This window comes from Pocillopora damicornis, chromosome 7, assembly GCF_964200805.1.
Source record: "Pocillopora damicornis chromosome 7, jaPocDami1.2, whole genome shotgun sequence".
Lineage (NCBI taxonomy): Eukaryota > Metazoa > Cnidaria > Anthozoa > Scleractinia > Pocilloporidae > Pocillopora > Pocillopora damicornis.
Genome location: NC_142676.1, coordinates 18331902 through 18348983, shown reverse-complemented (window position 1 = coordinate 18348983; position 17082 = coordinate 18331902). Strand labels below are relative to the sequence as shown.

Genomic DNA, 17082 nt, shown 5'->3' with positions numbered 1-17082 from the left:
TCTGCACTGATAATCAGCAAGTCAATGATTCTGGAAAACCCCGCTGTGGGTTCAACTTCAACACGAGGAAGTTAATATACTTTTCGAGTAAAAGGCCATGCCGCCTACTCTAGATGTCAACGAGTCATTGCTGATTAATTCCTGGTTGACAGTCTCCTCCGCTGCATTGATTGTTTTGGTTTTTAATCTATGTGTTGTACGCGAAAAAAAAACGAAAAAAAAAAAGTAAATAAGCAAAAGTTGTAGCGTGAAAGATTTACTCACGGCTTTTCATGGAAAGACTTTTACATGGCGTGCTTCCAGCATTGTGCTACAACTCAGATCAGCGTTAAGTTGATATAAAATAAGCTGAGTCACGCCTGCATTATGATATGTTCTTACTTACGATCAAAGGGAGGACAGACAAATAGATGGCTTCATCATATAACCGTTTTTTGCTACTTTATTCTACAAAATAAATATATCGTCTATATTCCATATTACCGTGGGTCTGTACAGCAACAGATCACGAAGACGTCAAAAATGTGGTGAGAACGTCATTGACACACTCGACTGCGCTTCATACGCCACTTTTCTGTTCTAACCACACGTTGCCGCACATCATCTGCAATCTAGGAACCCTTTAGCCCCTATTAAAGAGTGATTAGCATCTAATTTCTCCTTAGTATATCACCCCTGAATCAAACATGAAAGTTGTGAGAATAGATGAGATGACTACCAACTTAAGCAGCTCTTGACTGTTACACAAATTCTCTCTGTCAGCCTCTTTGAAAATGTATAGAGAACAGTATGGAGAATATACATACTGATGTTAGCGGGTAAAGTGTTAATAAGCAGACGTACAGCAGCATAAAATCTATTTTTTAACTTGATACTAAAGTGATGAACAACGCAGACGTTTGTGAGATAGAATAATCGGTATCATTTATTGAAAAGTTGCAGTTTGAAACGGTCTATAAATAGGTTTTTGATCTTGCTAAATGACTAAGACAATGAAAGATCATAAACAGTTTAGTAACAACATACAAGTGGTCCCGATAAACCCTTTAACTCCCGTGAGTGACCAAGACAGAATTTCTCCTCTCAATATCATTACAGTAGAAAAGTGATGAGATTAAAGAAAAATTTCAATTATGGAATTACTCATTGATCCAATACCAAATTCTCCAAACTAACATAATGAGAATCTTTTGGCAAACAGTAGGGAGAATTACTAATGAATCTTGGGAGTTAAAAGGTTAATGCACAATACATTGGACGATTCAGTTTGAACAGTTACAACTTACGCGCAAAAGAAATGATATATTTTACTTTTAACAGTTTTATGTTTAGCTGAGTGATCGTCATTTCTTCATAAGCCAAATCTCTTTCTTTTCCAACCTATACAAATATTTTCTGTTCTCCGAAGCTCAAACGGAGAGATCCAAACTGATTTCGCAAAAAGGCTTTTCTGAGTCAGCTATTTTTGGAGAAAGTTGACTTCATCTTTTTTCGTTCCCCAATTTTCGAGGGACTGGATATTTGTTTGAGAGAAGATACGCTGTAATGGCGGGTCTCGCCACGTGTCTGCAGGTAGAGCTCTTAAGACTTTCTCTTTTTTTGCAGGTTTTTGTCACAGTTATTTAGGACCGACCAGTTCAGTGTTGTTACGTTTATCATTCAAGGAGTGAACTTGGAGGAATATCTCAACATCAAACTCATGTTACCCGATCTGCGTCGTTGTGGCCCTCATATAGATAACAACGTTCTCTACAACTTGAGCCTTACCATCGAAAACCATTTGTTTTTCATGTACAGGTGACGTATTTACTCCGTGTTATCAAATGCTTTAAATAATAATGTACCCCGAAAGTTTTTCTTTCGCCGCTTGACTTGTGTGTATCTGAATATTGTACGCTTCCACTGTTTTAGACACAAATATAAACAAAGACACGCGGATGGGTGATGTAAAGGCAAGCTGGGAGATTTGAGGAAATTACAGCGTTTTCAGACGCCCTGGTAATCTTCCATTCTATATGTTACGGTTAGTGGCATCATATAATTTTATTCTGCCATACGTCTCTATATAGACGGTTTAATTCCAAGACTAGGAGTCCGAAAATATAAACTTCATTTCCATTCATGCTGCTTCTGAGCTCTTGGAATTTTTTTTTTGTATGGAAATGAATAACGTGAGTTATTGTACGCTACTTGTGTAACTGATGGCGCCGTTGATTCAGTTTGCCGCCGAACACACTGCGTCTTTACGGTTCAAGAAACGTTTACGTACATCGCGCCTTCAGGGGAGAGACTACTATATCAAGTGATACAAAATGAATAAAATGTATGAAGTCTAGATCGGAATTTCTTTTTTTTTCTTAGATGGAAGGTTACGATTCCTACATCTTCAATTTTGACGTTGATAAATCAGAAAGTTGATGGTATCTAAGTTTTCAATTGCAGTGTCTACGCGGGGGGGGGGGAGGGGAGGGGGAAAAGAGGGGAAGGGAGGGAGTAGGAGGGGGTGCTTGAGTCAATTTTTCCTGGGTATGTACCGCTGGCCTCTCACCGCGAAACTTTCCATTTTTAAATTCCTCATTACCAGAATTTTCCAACCGCCGAAAACCCGAAAATGTGCCACTCCATTCGTAAAAATGTGAATACATCCTACGGCACAAGCCTTTCATTTGGAAGTACCCCCTTCCCTAGAGTTTATCTTACTTGTCTCAATATTTCTATCGTGATAGTGTACAATGCAAACTTAATTCGTGAATGGAAGGTTTTTATAGCTGAAAGATTTTCCTCCTTTTTTTAAATTCTTTCAGAAAATTAAAGTTGAAGGACGATTTCAAATGTATTCTACCTGGTTCGCATCTGTCGTTCTGCTGGGAACTGTTTTTACCTATATCATCATGTCCGACTTAACCTTCACTCGACTTTTACCACGCATAATGGAAAGACGAACTCGTTCTGGTGGAAAGAAAGGTTCTGCCTTTGTTTTAATTCTTGCTCAACCAAGAACAGGATCGTCATTTCTGGGACAGTTATTCAACCAACATCCAGATGTATTTTATCTTTACGAACCTCTTCACCCCTTCGCGGTGTTTAAAAAATTGAAATATATTGCAGAACGAAATTACACAACTCTTACACGATTATTCCTTCGAAATGCTTCTATCTGCAACTTTAATGGCTTCCAAGAATACTTTAGTTTTCTTTCTCATCCAGGACTGTCAAATCCACATTTTGTTTTATCGAGCAGATCACTGGCATCATTACTTTTCTGCAAATATGCTTTTCAACCGTTTAAAAATCTCTTTAAACCTTTAAGCAAATGTTCTCCGTTAGACGCAAACTTAGTGTCGCTTAATTGCAAATCGAAGAAGTTCGTTGCTTTAAAAATATTAACTCACCGTTTACCTGAGGAAAATTTAAAAGACTTGGTCGAAGGTGATTCTTTACAGCCGCAAAAAATTCCACTTAAAACTATACAGTTAGTGCGTGATCCGCGGGCGGTTGTTTGGTCCATGATAAAAATGGGTTTAATATCAAGAGGAACTAAAAACTACACCAGGACAGAATTAAACAAAAAGGGACGAGACTCAACTTTTCGCCCACCAAATATAAACTTTGTCCCTGGTTTCAGTCTCATCGAGCAAGTTCGACGTTTCTGTGATCGACTGAAAAAGGATATGAACTTGTCATCATACCTTTCGTCTAAACTTGGTCCAGATCAGTACAGAGTAATTCGCTACGAGGACTTAGCCGAGAACATCCCAGAGTTTTCACGCAAAATATTTCAGTTTACGGGGATTGATTATGCTGCAGAGGTAAAAGAATGGCTGCGAAACATCAATTTTGATGAAAAAAGACATAGTAACGATGAGCTTAGCTACTCTACAAGCAACAGAAATACCTCTGTTACTATCAACTCTTGGAGGAAGGAACTCTCACTGCTAGAAACTCTTATCATTGATAACCAATGCGCTGATTTTATGGTAAAGTTTGGTTATAAGTTTATCGAAAGCGCAAATCTTCTTAAAAATATGGCAAAAAGTCTGAGGAATCCGTTACGAAAAAACTTTCATACCATGTAAGATACACATAATTACAAACTGAATGAAATAAAGAGAGTTTGTTGATATTCTGTGAAATTAAAGAATCCAACATAGACATTTTTCTTAGATATTAGGAACGTAGAAGAAGGCGAACAAACATTGAAGCAAATGCAGACTTTATTCGCAAGTTTTTAAACAGGTGCTCCCAAAACTTTTTCAATTTTCGAGGAGCTCCTTGTTTTGGACCTTACAGAGTGCTTATGAACCTCACATTCTAAAGATCCAAATTAATCTAAAAACAGCACTTGTTATAGACGAAAAGTACCTCTGTGTGCAATTGCAAAACATGGCTTTCCAACGATGCCAACTGCTGCATGTATACGGTAAACGTAAGCCAAAAATAGCACTAAACATCCAAAACATGAACTGTACTTCAGTTGTATATTGAAGAGATTTCTCTTTTCTTTGTCTTGTTTCGAGTTTGCTATCGTTAAAATAAAAGAGAAGAGCAGAGAGACTGTTTAATTTGAAAAACATCAGAACTAAAACAGTCGCACTGGAGTAAAGAATTTTAGGTGGCACGCTGAAGTTGACAAATTCCAGCAGTCTTGTTTTCGAGTTTACTACTGTTAAGATAAAAAATAAAAGCAGAGAGACTGTTTAATTTGAAAAACATCAGAACTAAAACAGTCGCACTGGAGTAAAAACTTTTAGGTGACACGCTGAAATTGACAAATTCCAGCAGTCTTGCTTCGAGTTTGCTACTGTTGAAATAAAAAATAAAAGCAGAGAGACTGTTTAATTTGAAAAACATCAGAACTAAAACAGTCGCACTGGAGTAAAAAATTTTAGATGGCACGCTGAATTTGACAAATTCCAGCAGTCTTGTTTCGAGTTTTCTATTGTTGAAATAAAAAATAAAAGCAGAGAGACTGTTTAATTTGAAAAAACATCAGAACTAAAACAGTCGCACTGGAGTGAAACATTTTAGGTGGCGTGCTGAAGTTGTCAAATTCCAGCAGTCTTGTTTCGAGTTTTCTACTGTAAAAACAAAAAATAACAGCAGAGAGACTGTTTAATTTGAAAAACATCAGAACTAAAACAGTCGCACTGGAGTAAAAAAGTTTAGGTGACACACTGAATTTACAAATTCCAGCAGTCTTGTTTCGAGTTTGCTACTGTAAAAATAAAAATAACAGCAGGGAGACTGTTTAATTTGAAAAACATCAGAACTAAAACAGTCGCACTGGAGTAAAGAATTTTAGGTGGCACGCTGAATTTGACAAATTCCAGCACCTGTTTCAAGTTTGCTACTGTCAAATAAAAAATAAAAGCAGAGAGACTGTTTAATTTGAAAAACATCAGAACTAAAACAGTCGCACTGGAGTAAATATTTTAGGTGGCACGCTGAATTTGACAAATTTTTATCGGTCTTGTTTCAAGTTTGCTACTGTTACTTAGAAAAAAGAAGTGAAGGCCAGCAAAACTACATGGCGTTGGTGTCAAAGTCCACAGCATCTTATAAAAATCTTGAAAACAAGTTAGAGTTTTCCTCCGTAGTTTTAGAGCAGTTGTAAGCTTCATCAACTTCCGTAGTTAACATATCACTGATGGAAGTTGAAAATCAACTTACGGAGTTCAATCTAATTTGATGGAAAAGAAGGTACGTAAAACGAATATTTACGTGAGTACCGGTTTGACGTCAAGAAGCGATCCCCTTTAAACCCCGTATCTACGCAAGCTAGAGATCTTAGGCTTTGTTGCCGCGGTAAATTCCCCCATTTGTGTGAACAGAGAAGGGACGAATGGGAATGTGTTTCCCTAGCCGTGCCGACTAGCCTCTTCTAATCTCAACGAAGCTAAGACAAAAAGCAAATGACGGCGAGAAACGCAACAGACAGAAAGGTACCAACTGTTGCGGAAATACCCTGAACCCCTGAGCTCGGTGGATTGGTCGCTGTATATTTGGTGAAGGTGATTTTGGCGAAGGCGGGGATGTCATTCATTCCCTTCAGCACGGTTTCGCTGTCCTTTGTAATGACTGTGACAACATCCTGCGGCAAAGTGGGAGCATTTTCTGAGGTGAAGTTCATTCCACTATCTGTCCCAGCATCCCACGCGGGCAAGTACATGGACACACTCTCCTTCCATTTGCCATCGCTTCCACAGAGCTCTACGCCATGAACTCCAACGAACCAGTCAGGAGAGGGAGCAATCATGGCGATGAAAGAGGCTTGGGAATACTTGCCACTCGCCGTTATCATCATAGTTGTATTCTTTGCAGCGCCAGACATTTCATCGGCTTTGTAAATCATGTGAATGTATCCCTGATATTTTCCCATGAAGTTTTTCAGCTCGTAGTACAATGTTGAGTAGTTGCCTAGTATAGCCAAAATTTAGATTGAACACAAAAAAAAGAAAGGTAAATTCTTCGCATGATCCATTTTTAATTCCGAATATCACAATTTTTTTTAAGGTAGGCAGAAAAGAGAGGAGCAAAACTCTATCCTCCCCCCAACTTCTCGTTTTTACCCCTCTCCCTGACCCCCAAAAAGCATCTGACACTACGGTTGACATTTCTGGTGTCTTCATTGAGGTCGTATGTAATACCCTACACTATAGCTACCTTACACTGTTGCTACTCACCCAAGAACCTTTCAGTCACCCTTCTTACCCCATTCCGAAGTCTTTCGTCTTTTTCAGTGAGAGAACAGTGCTGTGTCTAAGACCACCACACACACAAGATCAAGCTAAGCTAAGACTTGAGCCAAATAAACCCCAAATGATCGTTCAGTCATTCTTCCCCAATCTTTATCACTACAGACGCTAATCGTGCAGTTCATCATGTTGAAAACAACCCTGAAATAAGACAATTGTTAATCAAATGATTATCTACCTGTTTCTGCGACTATCTGTACTCCTTTAGAAGCCATAGTCATGGGACTCCAGAACCTGTAGTTATACATATGGGTGCAACCGATGAGAGGTGAAAAACGAGGATTGGACGGGTATCCCATGGGTTGCCTCTGTTCGGTCCACATTCCTTCAAACTTGAGCATGTACTTCTGCTCTCCGCTGCACATATACTGCGTTGGCTTGTTGACTCTTTGAAACATCAGCATGCCCATGGTTGGAATGTCTCCCTGAAGGTTCATAAAGGAAGTGTTCATCATTCTGTTGATAACAGCGATATTCCCTTGGGGACTTGTCTCCACGTCATCGGCGGTGAACGTGGTTCCACTATCAGTCCCAGCATCCCATGGCGGCAGCATTGCTACGTTCCAGCTGTCACGCCAGTTTCCATTATTACAAAGGTTTATAGAGTCGCCTCCTATGAACCAATCAGGAGAGGGGAAGATCATGGAAATCAGCGACACGTAAGGATAGTCGGCCGTGACCTCAACATCAATGCTCTCCACCATGTCTGTGCCGTTTATGGGACCGCCCTGTTGTTGGATCAGTTTCCACACTGTCTTGTTGTACATCATACGCATCATGATTTCATCTCGCAGGAGTGACGAATTACCTGATGGGACATGAAGGCAAATGAGCTACTCAACTTTTGATCTTAAGTAGCAGCGGTCTCTGCCTATAGTCATTATAAACGTGACAGAATTTTTTGGATGAGGAGAACTGTTTTATGTTGAACCAAATTCATGCAAGCATAGTGGATAACGTCACCCAATACCCAAGCAGTTTACTTCAGATCATGACAACAGGCACTGATCATGGATAAAGAATCCTTAGATCCGGCACCATGTGAAAGTTTCTTGCTGAAATAAGGAAATGTAAGAAGCAATTTACATCGTCCTCTTAAAGTGTAAATTAGACTACAAAAAATCCTGAAATAGAAGGAACGGAAGTCGAGGAGACTACGAAAAAACTATTTGGAATAATGAAATGAACAAAATGTTAATTAAAATGAGTCGCAAAGTCAGCCTTTTATGGTTCTCATGACGCCTCTGGCGGTTTAAAAACGAAAGAGTGCCTCAACTCCAGCAGACGTCACTCAGATCTTTATAGTCTGCGTCTTTCGATAAAATTTGGATAGCAGTGGTTGTTACATGGCTGGACAACGTTTGCATGTGAACGATCCAGTATTGACGAAATACGAAATAATTAAGAAATAATTTCACAAAAACAATGTACCTGTCTCAGCAACTTGTTGTACGCCTTCTGAGGCCATCATTCCTGGCTTCCACATGGAGTAATCTGCACTGTGAGAGGCGCCGACCCAAGGTGAAAACATAGGAAAGCCCTTTGTAGGAACAGCATTCGGGTGAGTCATGTTACTCCATTTGCCGTAGAAACTCAGCTTGTAATGAGCAACGCCAGGACATTTCAGAGCCGAGCTAAAAGCAGAGAAGAAGCCGAGAAAGGCTAGGAGAAAAAATCCAACGCGTACTCTCATTTTCATCGATGCGAGAACCCAACTTCAATTGCGCTCGAACAGCGTTTCTTTCACTTTGCGAAACTTCGTCAAGTGAGAAGAATCCTCCTGCCCGCTATCACATTAACTCTTCTTCAAACCATCGATATTGTTGCGACAACACAATAAGCTTTTTACGTCAGAGGAGTAATTTTTGATATTATGAACATACCACTTAGCGTCACAAATATCAACGGTTCAAGCTTGCATTCAACCGTGAGCCATAAAAAAAAAGCTTGCTCTTTATGAGAGCCGTAAGATATGATCAAATTATGCATTGTCTTTGAAAAGAAAAACTTTACAGTTCTTTTCGTTTGGGTTTTTAAAACTTTTCTTCCGAAAAAATGCAAAACTAATATCGACTATTAGTTTCTTTTGTGAAAATAACAATTGCACCCGTCAGCTCTACACTGTAATTAAAATTCTTGAACGTAACAAGCATGCCAAGGCAAGTTTCTTCAACTTCCTTTAATTTAGAACTATGGAATACTGTAAGGAGTAAATTCCTTAAATCTACGTTTTGAACCCTTTTAAAACTTTATCCTTACACTTGATCATAAAATCATAAGGAAAAACTTTTTAACTTTCTAACTGACCAAACGAAAACTAAAGCCAGTTCTACCTGTTTTCTGCAACTATATCATAAGCACTATATCACAAAATCGCATTACAACTACTTGTATGACTGCTATTAATTTGCTTTTATTTATTCGGCATGTTTTATCAACAATGAAATAAATACACCTTATTCGATGGTTTAAAATATATAACACGAGCGGATGTTTTGTGAGCAAAGAGCAAAATGTCCCCTCGTATTAGATGTTGAACCGTTGAATAAGGGATTTATTATTCCATCATTATTTCAATTTTTAGAATTTTGGCTTCTATTTTTCGAAATATACCCTCATGCTTCTTGTCTCTGATCGTGCGCGAAGGATGAAAACCGGCAACACTAGCGAAATCACTCAAGACTTATTATGGCCAATAAAAAAAATCTGAAGCACTTGAAAGATTTCTTGCTTAAAAGAAGTCTAAATATTGATAAAGTTTGGATCGTTCGGCGCGACCAATTTGTTGCTCTGTATCTTTGCTATGTTCTACAGTGTAAGTATCATGGCATATTTGCACGTACTAGTGCCCTAATATGGTAAAATAACTTAATTACGGAATAACAAAAGAAATAATATTTACTTTGAGTCGAATAACCAAGGTTACAACAGTCATATTTGTTTCAAGGAATAATTTATAAAATTTACTCGAATAAAAATTATTTCAAAATATAGCACAAATTACTTCTTGCTTAAAATAACTCTGCAACTGTTCAACATCACCATTTAGCCTCGCACAATGATGTCACGTAATTTTGCCAAGCTTACCATTAACTGAAAAAAGAAATCCAAAAGAATGAATGAATGTCTTATGTATATACCTATATGTATATCGGCTACATAAAGCATAATTGCCGTATTTCATGTTCAACGCCCGACCTGACCTGCACATTGATCTTTAGGCTTCGGCTATTTTGACTTGAAGACATTTTTAAGAATGTCGAATAATACAGCTTTTTTAAAATAAAACACGCAAAAGAAGTGTACTTTGCATTTGTTTTTTATCTTGAATGTTCCAGGTTCGAATTTCAGCTATTCAAAAAATTAATTAAATAGATAGATACGCAAGTTGAGCAGACAGCCATTTCTGACACGCATCAGTCTGCTTTTTTAGCCTGGATAATTTTTCTGGTAAAACCCATTTACTTCTGAGACAGGTCTCAGAGTCATAAATGACACTATTTCTGGTCCCACTAAGCTCATGCACGAATCCTCAAAAGGCAAACTGAAGGCAACATGACTTGCAGTTAGGGACTTGTCAGAAATTAGCAGGGGGGAGGGGGGGTGGGAATTTTAAATTAGGGTTCGGAAATTAGGTGACCCATCCCTGCAATGGGAGTGAAATTTGCTAACCCTCCCCTTGAGCTTGGCCTAAAATATCATGACCCTCCCCCTCTTGTATAAATGATAAAATCTAGTTCTTGCAATACACTAGGGTGCGTCAGTATTATGAAAACTCAAAATATATTTTATTTTATTTATTTATTTTTATTTACATCCATAATGTTCCGTAAACCGTTGTATTTTTCTCTTTTTTTGCCAAATAAAGAACTTCCTTTTTCTTCTGTGGGTGAACCTCTACATGATCACGGGCATATATTTGCATGACCCTCCCCCTTTTAACTGCCCATTTTTCATGACCCCTCCCTTTTCTGAGGCTCAAAAAGTTGTGACCCCCCCTCTGTTTCCACCCCCCCTCCTCCCCTGCTAATTTCTGACAAGTCCCTTACGGGGAGGTAATCGACCTTTAAACTCAAGAAGTGATGAACATGTAACTTCTATCCATGATATCCGTACCATTTCCAGCAGACAGGTAATGAGTATACTCAAACTTATCAGGTAGAAGTTGTTATCCTTAAGAATTTTTCCGCCTTCTGGCCATTGGCCAAACAAGTAAAGATCTTTTCTTTCCTAAAAAACAAACACTACCATCATTGCAGAAAAAAGGAAAAAGCCAACATGCCCCAAAAGTCAGCTGGGCATTAGAACTACTTGTCTCAAGAGCGAGGCTCTCAACAACTTAAAAATATGACGTTGTTTTGCGCCCTTGTAAAACTCAAGCAAGTAATAATGCCTTTTCACGCATCACGAATAATATCCAAAACTCATTCACGTTTAGGCGAAATTTGAGACGATCACGTTTTACAAATTCACTCTTTGAAGAGAACATTAGTCATATCCATGCGATTACCCTTCGCAGAGGAAATCGTGTTTACCATGAGAGCGAGGGTGTTTTGCCAGGTTACCGAAGCTATCAAGATTTACGCCAGGTTACCTAGTTAACAATACCGAAGAGAACTAAACAACATGGCGGCTCGCGGAGTGATATCTCGTGAACCTAAAGATCCCCAGTTCGTGTCTTATTTCTTCTTTCAGAGTGCCTCTTTTAAATTCGTCGTCGAAAAAAATGAGAGTTCTTAAATTTGACGTAGAACTTGAAGCTAAATTGTCGTTACTTTTTTTCTTAGAGAAATGTACAAAGAAGCTCTGGAGAATGTATCCGCTTACAACTCCAGACTGCGTTACGAGCGCCGTCTTCGCATTCCTTTCATCGATGCACAAACAGGCATCGCAATGAATAACTGCCATTTATGGATCAGCAAACTCGAACGTCAGCCAGGACAGACGCCACATTACGTCTATAGTTACCCAGCCAGACGATGGCGGAAAAAGAAACGGCCTCCCCCTGTCGAGCGTGCGATTGAGGCCAAAACTTTAGAAACTGAAGGTAGAGCCAGGTGGGAAAGGGGGGGAGGGGAAGGGGAAGGGGAGGGGGGAACTGTAGAGAACTTTGAGAAAAGTCTCGCATGTCTGTATCAATGATAGTTCAGCTCATTGTGAGACAAGCATGATGGCTAACCAACAATTTCTCATTCGCCTGAGCGTTGTAAGAGCCCTGTTACTGAATACTGCAGGTGAAAACGTTTTAACCCTATATACCCCAAAATTAGTATCTATGTTCTCCAAACTGTTCTCTATACATTTCTTAGGGTGCTGACAGGAGAAGTTTTTTAACAATCTAGAGCTTCTTTTGTTGATAATCAATTGAAACTCAAATTATGTTTCTTATTCGAAAGAACAAATAATTGAAACTGTGGATGCCATGGAAACTGAGGGACTACTGGATGAGTCTGAACCTGATCATCTGAGAGAAGCTGTGGCAGTGAAAGATGATGAAGTGAGACTTGTGGAGAGTGAAGGGGAGGAAGATCTACAGGATGATAGTGGTGCATTATCCACTGATGATGAAGACTTCATCGTCGGCAAGAAGAGACCAATTAGTAAAGGAAGGCCAGGACGCAAAAAAGTGCATCAACCCAGTCTATTTCCAGAAACACCAGTCCACCATGTAAGAAATTTTATTGGGGATTTTGATTGGGAATTTTCTGAAAAGCAAGATAGAGTAGCCTCCTAAAAGCACACTCTCTCTGTTGGCCAATTGAGAAAAAGAAAGTTTTTAAGAGGGGAGGTGTAATGGCCTAATGAAGATGCAGGAGGTGATGGTTTGTGTGTTAGGGTAGAGGCCTGTTCTGGGTCCTTTTTTTCTGTACTTGCCCTGGAGGGATCATGAAGATAGAAGTGGCCACTGAACCTCACAGTATCCAACATAGCAGCTTGCTCAAAGTTCAGGTATAGTTCTCAACTCATGTTTTGCTATTGTTTGTGTAAACTTCAGAAGCCAATCCCCCAAATGCCTGGCCTTCTCCATGTGCGCAATATCACCAAGGAGGAATTAGCCAGGATGGATCCAGAGGAGCGAAAAAAGCCTTATGTGTGTGAGAGTAAGTCAATATATGATAAATACCAGAGAAAATTGAATTGATAAATAATGAATGCTGTTGAATACCTTGTACATACAATGCCACCCTATACACCCACTGCCCCAATGGGAACTAATGGTGATGATGTTGATATTTGTTAGAAGAGAAGTTTTTGTACTCAGTATGAAAACAGTTGTATGAAAAGCATTTTCTCTTTTGCGCGGAATTGTATAATGATATTATAATAATTACTCTACTCCTTTGCCACTTAACCATATTAGAGCAATGAAAGGGGCAAATTTGTCACGGTATTACAGTGTAGAACAGAGTAAAAATACACACTGAAAGTAGAGCAACAAACTGGCTGTGCCAAACAATCCAAACTGTTAATTTTTCGGTCTTTAGGCTTGACTTATAAAAATATGGAAATATGGACTTTTAAGTGAAGATTTTATTCTTTTGTTTCATCTTTTGCCTACACCTTGCACAATCAATAAGATGCCAGGGTAAGGCTGTAGAAAGTGTTTTGTTAACAAAAAGTTCTAGAAGATGAAATGATAAATCCCTTATTTGATGGTTTAGCATATGATATGAGGGGATATTTTGTTCATTATCTATCTCCTCTTTGTCCCTATGGAGCTCAGAAAAATACTATGCAACCCACAATATATCTGCATGTATTTATATGTCAAACCATTGAATGAGGTTTATTTGTTTTAATTGTGTTTAAAAATTTTGTGAGTAGAGATGGGCATAGATATTTTTTTCAGTTACTGTTGTTTTTTTCTCAGTTTGTGGACGGCGCTATAAAAATGGCCCTGGACTGAAATACCATTACACCCACTATAATCACGAACAGGAGGCTGCAGCTGGTCCAGCACCTCATCATGAGGAGCCACCAATATCCCACCCATCAACACCTTCTACTGCGAGTGTTCCTGTTGAATCTCCAAAGGTTCCTCCATCACCACCCCACCAAAGAGGTCCTGGACGCCCAAAGAAGGTTCCAGGCAGCGGCACTTCTCCTAATAACTATTGTGACTTTTGTCTGGGTGACGTGTATGAGAATAAAACAACTGGATTTCCTGAAGAACTGTTATCTTGTGCAGACTGTGGCAGATCAGGTATTACCCATTTTAGTCTCAGGATAATCTCCAATAAATATGAACTTTGTAAGTCTGCTCCATGTTTTTCTTTTTTCTTGTGTGGGATGAAAGCAGGTAATCCCAAGCTGGTAAAATGTGCTTGTCTTGCTTGCTCAAGTAACCAATCAGAATGTAGGATTTGCTTCATCTTGCCCTTAAATGCTACCAGCTTTACAATGATAAGAAGAGTTGATGCATGGATTACTCAGCTCAGTGGCAATCTCGGAAACCACAAGCACCTGAAATGCATTTAGAACGGTGATCAGGACAAGTGAAACTAGAAAACTTCAAAGTAACAAATTATTGTTACTTTGTAAAGTTAATTTTTCTCCAGCCTGATTTGATTGTTTTTCTCAACACAACAACATTCCAGAAATAATATTTGTGTTCATAGTTTTCTGTGTTTTGCAGTAAAATTGGACAGGCCATCAATAGGCCATCATCAATCAGTTTGGGAGATGGAATTTAAACAATTGAAAGGGTGCAATGAGAATAAAGACAAATATCAATTTGGGAATAATTGGTTGATCCAATACTAAATTAATAAAGGGTTAAATAATGTAAATTGGCCATCATAAAGAGATTGAAGGGTTGATGTTTTGAGCATAAGGCCTTCACTCTGATGAAGGGCTGCAGCTTAACCCTTTAACTCCCAGATCAAATTTGTCATTCTCCTTACTGTCAACCATACAATTCTTATAATGTTAGTTCAGAGAATTTAGTATTGGATCAACCAATTATTCCCATACTGATATTTTTCTTTATTCTCATCACTTATCTGGTTGATGTTGTATTGATATTGTAAGGAGAAATTCTGTCTCGGTCATTCATGGGAATTAAAGGGTTTCAACTCAGTTGATAAGATCAAGGTATCTTTCATTTATTGGTATTCGTGATTTTTTTTTTTTTTTAGGCCATCCTTCTTGTCTTCAGTTTACTGGAAAGCTGACAGAAAGTGTGAAAAAATACAAATGGCAGTGCATTGAGTGCAAGTCCTGCACACTCTGTGGAACTTCTGATAATGATGTGAGACTGAGTTAAACATACTTTAGAAACATTTTCATCAACCTTGTTCAGACAATAGAAAGACATCTACAATGTACCTTGCTGTATGTGCATGAAATCTATCCATATGGGGTAAAGTTTGTTTTGCCTTTGATTTATGACACAAAAGGAAGCTGTAAGCTTTTCATATGACCTCTGAACGGTTTCTGTTCTTTTGTAGGATCAGCTGCTGTTTTGTGACGGCTGTGACAGAGGTTATCATATGTATTGTCTCAAGCCACCGATGCAAAAACCACCTGAAGGTAATCTGTCTCTAGAGTATGATATTCATTTATCCATTTGAACTTTATTTGTTCAAATAGCCTTTATGGAGGAATTGTACAGAGTAAAAACTGGCATTATGGTTGCTATAACTGACCAATTTTTAACCATAAACTATGGGACTTATTGGGACTTTTGAACCTGCACTGATGTGATGTGAATTCGACAAGGGAACAATAATCAGTGATGGATTATAATGAGCAAAACAGCAGCTATGGAAGGAAATTAAGCAAAACAATGAACTTCCAAATGTTTGGAAGGGGTGATGGTTGACATTTCATGACTTCAATGATTGAAAGATAGATTATATCAAGGTTGAAGGAGGAGGGTTAGCCCTTCGTCATTTGCTCTGATGAAGGGCTAACACTTGAAATGTCAGCTTTTAAACTCTTTATGGTGGCCAGTTTTTGTTATTAGTTAAGTAGATAATACCAAATTGCCCTGTTATACTCTCCCATAGATGCAGTCCCACAGTTTCTTTAGAAACTTACCTCCTTTATAAAATTCATATCCTTGAGCTGAGGTGCAATTTTCTTTTTACTATATGGAAAATAACTACAGAGTAGAGATTGAACAGTGGGCTTTATTACAAATACTAGGTATCGAAAGAAACAAAATACCTGGTGCCCTAATCATAAAAAGGTTTGCATGTAACACCATTCATTAGGCCAAAATCAAGTATTCAGCTGTTCAGCAAAAACAGAACAAAAATTTATTTAATATTCCAAACAACAAACAAACCAAGTTCATTCAGCAAAGTTTGAAAAGGCGGGAATTGTGATGTTGTTGCTCAATATCACCACTCAGGTTGTATTCCAGAAATATTCCACTTGGTTCCCATATGTAGTGGTTGTATTGATATCAATGAGTGTTTTAGTTCTGGGTTAAACACTCACGTCCTACATGAACTCTACTTAGCTGTTGTTGTGTAATGATACTGTTATTAAGGTGACTCTGCTAATCTTTCAGGTCACTGGACATGTGCTCTCTGTGAAACTGCTCCTTTACCCCCAGCTCCTGCACCCATGCCACCTCATATGATGATGAAACCAGAGTGGCACTAAAGCGACAGATTTAAGATCCATGTTCTCTACACTCTTCTCTTTACTTCTCCTCTGGTACTGCAAGGAGAATTTGTGTACCAATCAAACTATTTTGTCGATAATTTCCTTTATTTGTGATCTTAATGAAGGATTCAGTGGTGTTGCTGTAAGGAGAAAGTAGAAGCTGGTCACTCTTAGGGTTTTGAAGGTTAACTATGAATGAGTCTCTAAAGAATGTGGTCCTAAGTATGGTGGTGTTACATTTCAGCAAGTGTTATATCATTTATGAATAAAATGGTCAAGTATAAATGTGAAAGGTTATGTTGCTGGTAGATTGTCACAGAGAGCCGTGTTGAAACTTGTTTGGTTGTCACTGGTTAAGAAGTATTCGGGGAAAAAAAGGATGTCAGAAAAATTACAAGAAAAAATAAAACTGCATTGAAGAACCTCAAACTCATCCATTTTTTGTCTTCATTGTTTTGTTGATGCTAATGAGATGGTTGGAAATACTCTAAGTGTAATAAATTATGGGATGTTATTTCTATGCATCACATTGTGTATTTATTTTGTCAGTAACATCTATTTTTATTAGGGAACAGGAAAAAGTCAGAAATCTTGAAAAATTATGCTTTTTGCAACCATGTCCTTATAAGAGGGTGAATACATATCCATTTACACCCCTAATATCAGTATGGATATTCTTCATACTGTTCTCTATACATTTCTTAAGGTG

The 17082-nt window shown here is 38.4% G+C and overlaps 3 protein-coding genes across 5 annotated transcripts; 2 read left to right on the top strand and 1 right to left on the bottom strand.

Moving 5' to 3' along the window:
- Window positions 1-1480: 1480 nt before the first annotated feature.
- Window positions 1481-4172, top strand: LOC113665157 (carbohydrate sulfotransferase 1). Of its 2 annotated transcripts, XM_089211756.1 has the most exons (3): window positions 1481-1797; window positions 1912-2023; window positions 2805-4172. In XM_089211756.1, the coding sequence occupies exon 3, from the start codon at window positions 2832-2834 to the stop codon at window positions 4074-4076; it is 1245 nt and encodes a 414-aa protein (XP_089067882.1). In that variant the 5' UTR covers window positions 1481-1797; window positions 1912-2023; window positions 2805-2831; the 3' UTR covers window positions 4077-4172. The 2 variants fall into 2 exon arrangements, with proteins under 2 accessions (XP_089067882.1, XP_027036614.2); XM_027180813.2 differs by lacking the exon at window positions 1481-1797 and having other exon boundaries at window positions 1810-2023.
- Window positions 4173-4196: 24 nt separating this feature from the next.
- Window positions 4197-8686, bottom strand: LOC113665135 (uncharacterized). Its single transcript, XM_027180787.2, has 3 exons — window positions 8187-8686; window positions 6934-7563; window positions 4197-6417 (listed from the first exon to the last, which is right to left on the bottom strand). The coding sequence occupies exons 1-3, from the start codon at window positions 8452-8454 to the stop codon at window positions 5897-5899; spliced, it is 1419 nt and encodes a 472-aa protein (XP_027036588.2). The 5' UTR covers window positions 8455-8686; the 3' UTR covers window positions 4197-5896.
- A 2568-nt stretch (window positions 8687-11254) lies between these two features.
- Window positions 11255-16802, top strand: LOC113665136 (zinc finger protein ubi-d4 B). 2 transcript variants are annotated; one of them, XM_027180788.2, is made up of 8 exons: window positions 11255-11425; window positions 11543-11802; window positions 12152-12423; window positions 12751-12856; window positions 13627-13959; window positions 14894-15006; window positions 15206-15287; window positions 16276-16802. In XM_027180788.2, the coding sequence occupies exons 1-8, from the start codon at window positions 11382-11384 to the stop codon at window positions 16368-16370; spliced, it is 1305 nt and encodes a 434-aa protein (XP_027036589.2). In that variant the 5' UTR covers window positions 11255-11381; the 3' UTR covers window positions 16371-16802. The 2 variants fall into 2 exon arrangements, 1 of the variants encoding a protein (XP_027036589.2); XR_016188253.1 differs by having other exon boundaries at window positions 11274-11425; window positions 14894-15117.
- The last annotated feature ends 280 nt before the right edge of the window (window positions 16803-17082 follow it).

What these genes read in the sequence shown, in the direction of transcription:
- LOC113665136 (XM_027180788.2), top strand. Translation starts at nt 11,382, where the DNA reads ATGGCGGCTCGCGGAGTGATATCTCGTGAACCTAAAGATCCCCA. An exon ending in TGCAGACTGTGGCAGATCAG is followed by an intron (nt 13,960 to 14,893) that starts GTATTACCCATT and finishes TTTTTTTTTTAG; the next exon opens with GCCATCCTTCTTGTCTTCAG. An exon ending in GATGCAAAAACCACCTGAAG is followed by an intron (nt 15,288 to 16,275) that starts GTAATCTGTCTC and finishes CTAATCTTTCAG; the next exon opens with GTCACTGGACATGTGCTCTC.
- LOC113665157 (XM_089211756.1), top strand. Translation starts at nt 2,832, where the DNA reads ATGTATTCTACCTGGTTCGCATCTGTCGTTCTGCTGGGAACTGTTTTT.
- LOC113665135 (XM_027180787.2), bottom strand. Translation starts at nt 8,454, where the DNA reads ATGAAAATGAGAGTACGCGTTGGATTTTTTCTCCTAGCCTTTCTCGGC. An exon ending in ACAACAAGTTGCTGAGACAG is followed by an intron (nt 7,564 to 8,186) that starts GTACATTGTTTT and finishes ATGTCCCATCAG; the next exon opens with GTAATTCGTCACTCCTGCGA. An exon ending in ACAGATAGTCGCAGAAACAG is followed by an intron (nt 6,418 to 6,933) that starts GTAGATAATCAT and finishes TGGCTATACTAG; the next exon opens with GCAACTACTCAACATTGTAC.